Source organism: Rhea americana, unplaced genomic scaffold (genome assembly GCF_003343005.1).
Source record: "Rhea americana isolate MKP2758 unplaced genomic scaffold, rheAme1 scaffold_93, whole genome shotgun sequence".
Taxonomy (NCBI): Eukaryota; Metazoa; Chordata; class Aves; order Rheiformes; family Rheidae; genus Rhea; species Rhea americana.
The window spans coordinates 2,048,598-2,055,991 of NW_028187122.1; the positions used below are offsets into that span (position 1 = coordinate 2,048,598).

Sequence of the window (7,394 nt, forward strand, 5' to 3'; positions counted from 1 at the left end):
TCACACACACACAGGTGCACCAGGGGTCAGCTGGATGGAAATACAGAAGCCCTATCACACAGTTTSATTTTTCTGGCTTGGAGGAAACAAGCCTTTTAGCTCTAACAGAGACAAGGTTTCTGAATGCTCCACTGTCTCTTCTAACCCGGACTGAGCCGAGCCCTTTGCCTTACCTGCTGTTCCTAATACCTTCAACCTGAGCAGYTGCAGTCCTCTTTGTCATTGACAGGGCTGTTCTGACTACTTAAAACAGCCTCTGTCACCTTTCAGAGAAGAAACTATGTGAGAGAAAACCCTTTTCTCCACATTCATTCATGCATATTTGCACAGCATCCTTTATAACTCTCGTCTTGCTCAGGCTTCTCGACCTCGCACTGTTCCAGGCTGTATACCCAAGTAAGCACATCTGGCCTACTCATACAGGATACAGTTTTCCCATCCACATATTATCACCTGTGAATAACAGTATTTATTTTGTTCCTGCTTTCTAACTCACTGCATTTTTAATGAAAGCATCCCAAGATACCACAATATCTGTTCAAATGAGGCCTTACACACCAAGAAAATGGAAACAGTGCCAGGGATGTAAAGTTCACAAACACATCTGACCCTAGGTGGCTTAATCTCCATGCCTTATTCACATGACAGTTACAAGAAGCTTCAATGTGAATTTCACCTCAGGAATAATTACTGGATCCTGCCTGAAGTGAGGCTTATTTCACTCATCCATTATTTTCTGACATGGAGGTAGAAGGCTTGATTTAATGTTCAYTGAAGCCATTGGGAATGACCTCTTCCGGAAAGAATTTGATCCACAACTTTAAGAAGAAAGTTCAAATACAGTGTGACAAAACAAACCAATGTTACATCATATATTTTTATTTGAAAATTAATATTTTATATTACAGATTAAGTTAATATACTCCTAATATTTGAGTTTTAAATAAAATAAATTTATTAATTACAGAAATCAGTATTTACAGAAAAACATTTACATAAATATTTTTCTGGTCCTTTTTCATCTCCTTGGAGTAAAAAATTCTCCATGAAGTTTCCACCCATGTGAGGTGTCACGTTCTGTCAGGTGTCAGCCTCCTTCAATGAGCAATGGAGGCAAGAAACCTAACTGGCCTTAAGTTACAGCTCAGCGAGTTGACTGAGAAACTGCTATGGGCTGGTTGCCTGCATTAAAATGTAGCAGGACATGAAGAGCTGAGGGATTCCCTGCCATGCCTGCGTCCTATGTGTCAAGGAACAATGAAAGGGAAGTATCAGTGAGTATCTCCCATCAAACTTTCCTTAGATACAGGACAAGGGCAGCATCCGGTATGTTCTCACGGACCTCCAAAGTTTGCTCTTTTTCTTCCTCCTTCTATACTATATGAGTTCCAAGCCAAGCTGAGGATCCCACTGTACAAATACACACTGAAGGATAGACTCTGCTGTCCCACAGACAACTGAACAACCACAGCAAAGCATGGTGGAAGAAAATGAATACAAAGAGGGGGACTGGTTGGCCCTTCATCACACAGAAGGACCTTCAGAAGTCAGGTTTCCTGATTCCCAGATAGCTACTAGTTGTGTGTTCCCTTGGATTTCATAGTGATCAGGAAGTCCCACATGTACTTAAAGGGAGTAAGTCCCTCTGTATTTGGTAAGACTGCAGATAAAAAAAGTGGAACGAAGCGTGTTTCTGGCAAAAGCGTAAGTTTCAGATGGAAGAAGCCTCTGACCAGAGCTCTGTGCAAACACTCATCCTCAAAGCTCTGTGTAAGTATATAACCCCATTGGATCACGCAGCCAAAGCTGAATAAGGTTCTGTTACTGAGAGACCTCTCAGTCTTGGCTTGCACTCCTRTCTTGGCTTAAGGCAGAAGGAGATGCCTGTTGAGATGTGTTGATATAACTAAACAAAACCTTRATTTAAATATTCACTTAATGTGTTTGGATTCTTAATAATTTCCATTTTCTCATGGCGTCCCCTGGCTCCTAGGCAGTCAAACTGCTTTCCATGCAGGTTCAGCACACCCACTAGAGGCCTATGGCTCTTTGAAAGCCAGCCTTATATCTCTTTCACATGGCCACAGTGGCAGTAGAAGGATCTGAAGCACAGCTGAGCTTCTGGCTCTCCTGCTCCATAATCTGAAATGCCATTTCCCTCTTTATCTTCAACAGCAAATGGTGTACTCAATCCAGGTACATGTCAAATGCAGACATAAAAAAGGACATCCTGCTAATGACATCCACACCTTGTTGCCACCATGTCTTTATAATTTTTGAGGACCACATTCTCTTTGTCATCAAAGTAGAGAAGATTGAGGGACTTCAATTCATCTGGCACACAGCATGGTGTGCTAATATCTTGAGATAGCTTAAGTGTATGGACTATGGACTGCACTGTGGCATGGTTGGTTGCGTTTTGGCTTTCCCCTAAGGGAAACAGACAGGTTCCTCTGCAATAAAATGCATTGTATCCACTTGGGTAAATAATCCATCCTGACCAGCCAATAGCACGGAAGTCAACGTAGAGTTCCCTTCGGTGACATGCTGCTAYCTGGCTTTTGGTGGAAGGCAATGCAGCAGCCCGAGGTCTCCTGCTCATGCTTGTATTGCTTTTCTCACTGGTATGAGTTTGGCGAGGCACACGTAACAAAGCACTATTTCTGGCAGGGTTCAGCTCTGTTTCTGAAAGGGAGTTGTATGTTAACCTTTCTCAAAAGAAATCCATTTCTTTTCTATGCACAGTGAGTTAACTGTTCTACAAGAAAGTCTATTGCATGAATTCACATCAAAATCTTCAGAATGGATTCTAAAATGACAAACTATGAAAGTGCTGAAAGGCATGTGTATTCCATTACTATTTCAGCTGTACTTCAAACTGCCCATCCTCCCCAAAGTGGAATTCCTCTCCTTTGTGGCCAAAAAAGCTACAGCTCAGCAAAAACACAAAGCAAAAATCCCAGTACAGTATCTCGCACAGAGCTTGATACTGATTAAACCAGAATCTAGGATCACTGTAATAATTTTCATTTGAAATCAAAACTCAACAGGTCAGCCTCATTTTTTTTTAAATCTATTTCACCACCTAGCTCTCAATATCCATGCAAGTCTTACCTAGTTTCTTCCTGATATGCAAATGCAATCATTTACAAAAAAAAAAAAGGGAAAGAAAAAAAAAAGAAAAAAGAAGAAAAAAAAGCACCCAACCCCTGCCCCTCACATGAAACAGAATAGTTTTTGCCCCTCCTCTCAGCTCTTCCTCTGCATATATCAGGCTGTAAAATCCAGCCTTACTTGGTTTTATTGGAAGACCAGCAGGAGCAGTAAGAGACTGTTTTGTAATTTAAGGGATGAGGGCGTTGTCTTTGATGAAAACAGCCTCTAGTCACAATGCTAATTAGTCACTGAAGTTAAATAGGTGCTTAAAAACCAAGCCAAGGACAGAGAGGTTTAAACTGCTCATCTAACAGCCTCTTCCACTCTTGAAAACTGCACTTAATAACTCTACTTTTAGTTACATTAACAGCATTTTCACAAAGTTTTTCAGGTCACTGAGGTTTCCAGCCTAAACTGAAATTAAAATTTTCACAACAAATATATATAAAAAGATGCCTTTCCTTTTACAACAAAATAAATCAAACTCAACTTTGAATACTTCCTGCAAATACCTTTTTTTTTTGAGAGAGAGAGAGAGAAGCCTTAAAGGTGCTGAGTAACCTGCTAACAAGAACTGTATCAAAGAAAACTCTGGTCAGCGATGAAGCTAGACAGGGCAACACTACAAGTAAATACTGAGATGAAGTATATATCAGGTAGCAGAAGGTAACAGAAGATTAATACGTTTTTCATATTCTAAAACAAAGCTGTGCTGTGAACCTACTTGTGGAAGAGGGTACAAAGCTGGAAGACCTCCGTTTGTGACTGTTTGTGAAGAGGACAAGAAGAGCATTCCTACTCTCCTGCAGAGTTCCCTGGCTCTTAGCAAACTTCACCAGGTTGTGCTCAATTCTGTTGTTGAATACATGTGTTGTAGTTATCAAAAAGCCATAGTTGGAGCTGCTGTTTCCAACCCATTTGGAAACCTGGTAATGAAAAGGAGATGAGAAAATATTGTTTCAATAATCGAATTACAGCATTAGAATTAAGGAACATTTACACTGAGAAAAGGGAACAGGCTATGAGACTTCAAGAACATACATATGTTATCACAGAAGTGAAGTGGTGGTATARTGAAGACTGAATTAAGTTTAGTATTTAAGTCAATAATTCAACATTTAAAAATACATGTATATTTCCTGAAATTATATTTACAAAAAGAATTGTTTTTCTGATATTTTACAAATGAGTAGGAGCCTAGGAATTAAAATTAACAYTTAAATTCAATCCTTCCCAGCTTTAGCCAGAACTTTATTTTCCCTGCAAATCTTAATTACAGGATAATATGAGCGGATTTTTTATACCACTAAAACTCACTTAAATCTCACACATACATGGCATTTAAAGAAATCAGATTGCAATCAAGCAAATTTACATTATCTAATTGTAATACTTGCAGGCTAATAGGTAAGGCCAGGCCATTCTCAAACAAGGCTACTGTGGCTTAAGATGCAACTCYGCCAATCAGTCAAACACTCAGATGAATCTGATCTTAAAACTTAAACAATTAAAAAACACTATCAGAGATTATAYATTTAAACCTGAGATGTCATTAAAAAAAATCTGCCTGTTTGCTATGAAAAGGAATTCAGATACTGATAGTTAAAGAGTTAAAGGACATCTACAAAACAAATCTTCAGACTAACAAATTATGAATTTTATGGCTGAAGTTAAAACGAAAAACAATTCAAACATGATAAATTCCCCAAACACAATGTTAAAGCACCAGAACAACCACACATCTGCTCTGTAATAATACCATGAGGATAAGAAAGAAAACCTAAAACCTACTCTTGCCCCGCAAACAATGTAATCTACTTTGGTACACACATGTTTTAATCACAGTGACATATTTGGCCTTATTTCCTTATTGACTGGGTTTTGGTTACTCAATTCATCATGTCAGTGCTGCTAGCAACAAATAAACATTTATCTTTTAATTTAGGTAGCACCATGTGTATTTCCGAGTGTAGAGAGAAAGTTTCTCTCTCTGCTGCTGCCCTGGGGCTTGGCTTGACCCAGCATAAAGGCAATGTTGGAGTTGTGAGCTGAACATTATCATAACAGATTTTGAACTAAAGGTAGAAGTCAAGTTTCTCCACTTACCGTCTGYGTGACATTGAACACTTCCCAGCCCTCTGCATACAAGGACAATAATCTTGATGCGATAAGGTGTTTTTTCTGTGGCTTGCTTCCACCCTCCAAGAGTTCATACACTTCCACCTTGAAAAGAGCAATACAACAAAACTGGAGATGAAAATAATTAAAGATGAAAATCGAGATTGTACTTATTTACGCCACATCACAACTGGAAAGTTATTCCAGAATCAAACCAGGCAAAAATCCCAACTAGGCAAAAAGTTGCTTTTAGATAGTTTAACAGAAAAATAAGTATGAGTAYATACTGCTAGATATGTTCAGAGGTAGTATATTGGATCATATAAACACATGGTCTCACTCAGAATGACTACTTGTTTGCTGCTATGTTACACATATTTATCTGTAAACAGTRGCTAATTTTATTACTAAGTAAGAGCTAAGCCAGCACCACAACCATGAGGAAAACTAACCCTGCCTTCTACCCATCCAGGGGACAAGCATTTATGCAACAGAGTAGTGAACTGCATCAGGAAACGGATCCAAGTAGAAATTTTAGWTTTTTTTTTCTTTTTTTCCTCCTCTTTGTGGGTTAGTTTTCAGGTGGATTAGGGAACTTTTGTGACTACTCAAATGCTTGTGCAAGTACAAGGGAAGAACACTGCAGGGTGGGAACAAGACACTGAGGGGTGGGGAAGGAAGAAGTATTTGTTTACTTCAATGGCTTTTACTGTCTGTGGAATGACAGCCTAATAAATAAGAGTGCATTTGTTTTCAGATTATAATGAAAATAGGAATTTTGCAGCACAGCATTGGTAGTTGCATATGGTTCCTAAACATTAAGAAAATAGTATCAAAAATAAGAATATGCCCATAGAAAAATATCCTAATCATCCTTTTCTCTTTTGAACAATTCAYGCTATCTAAATGTCCTGTTACTCCGTGCCTGTGCCCGCAAGTTTGCAAAAAGTCTGACTCCAGCTTTTGGCAATGGAAAAGATGAACTGAACTCCAGAGTCCTCATCCACCCTATTTTCCTAGGGATCCCTATTATTACAACTACATATATATATGTATACATATACATATATATATATATATATATATGTATACACACACACACACACACAYATATATATATAAGTGGTGCAAGCAGACAGCATTGAATTTGGGTTTCAAAATCTCAACACTCAGAAAAGTATGGTTATGGCTTAAACTAGATTTTAGGCAAAAATGCCCTGTCAGCTTTACCAAGATAACTGTAGGTTGTGCAATGCCTYTGGTATCTTTAGGGATAGCTCACCACCACCAAATAGTGAAGAAGGACAGCATACCGCCTAACCCAAAAACTTGCATCTACTTCTTTGTACGCTAGAGGCAAAGAAAGAAACTGCATTCTACCGTGAGGAGGGTAAGCAAGTAAACGAAAATACAGCAGGTTTATGTGGTAAGTGGTCGCACTCGCCACTTCCCTCATTTTCTTTCAGTATTATTAAGAATAAAAGCGCAACAAGTACTTAGTTGACAGATTATTTCTCCACTTACTTTGCAAAAGTGTTGCAAATCAGATCTCCTAACCCCGGCTTTCTTYTTCAGCTTGAAAACTCGGAATTCGGCCTTCAGCATCTGTTCGCCTTTCTCAATCGCGCTAATGTCGAAGTAAAAGTGATACTCATCTACGCGAACTGGGGGAAAAAACATGCTTAAGGAGCAATTTAAGTTAAGATAAAATACGCTATTATGTTTTCCGCAGTAGTTATCAGATCTATTCAAAGGTGYGTTAAAACTGGCAAGAGTGGACACGAGGTGGGAAACGAGAACGGCTCCCCGCAGCGCGCCCCGGCAGATCGCTAAGCAAGCGCCACGGAGCACGTCCCCGCGTGGGAAACGCGAGGCACSGCGTTGCGGACACCGGGAACCGGCTCCCCGGGGCCCCCGGCCCACCTCGGTCCTCGAAGCTCCGCACCACGTTGCCCTGCAGCAGCCCGGGGGCGCGGGTGATGCCGTTGGCGTCCGCCACCTTGTTGAAGAGGTCCACCATGAACTGGGGCGGCTTCTTGCGGGGCAGCACGTCGGGCGGCAGCTCCTCGATGTCGAAGACCTCCCGCAGCCGCTGCAGGGCGGCCGCCAGCACCTCCTGC

The 7,394-nt window shown here is 40.3% G+C and overlaps 1 protein-coding gene across 1 annotated transcript in view; it reads right to left on the bottom strand.

Annotated features, from left to right (window-relative positions):
• Positions 1-942: 942 nt before the first annotated feature.
• The window catches only part of LOC146584437 (bone morphogenetic protein 7-like), a 10,039-nt gene continuing 3,587 nt past the window's right edge, over positions 943-7,394 (bottom strand). The window contains exons 2-6 of the mRNA XM_085324806.1: positions 7,069-7,390; positions 6,799-6,929; positions 5,263-5,379; positions 3,881-4,082; positions 943-2,685 (exon numbers count right to left, since the gene is read on the bottom strand). Of these exons, the coding sequence (XP_085180932.1) occupies positions 2,234-2,685; positions 3,881-4,082; positions 5,263-5,379; positions 6,799-6,929; positions 7,069-7,390 (1,224 nt within the window). The 3' untranslated portion in view covers positions 943-2,233. The remainder of the gene's footprint in view (positions 2,686-3,880; positions 4,083-5,262; positions 5,380-6,798; positions 6,930-7,068; positions 7,391-7,394) is intronic.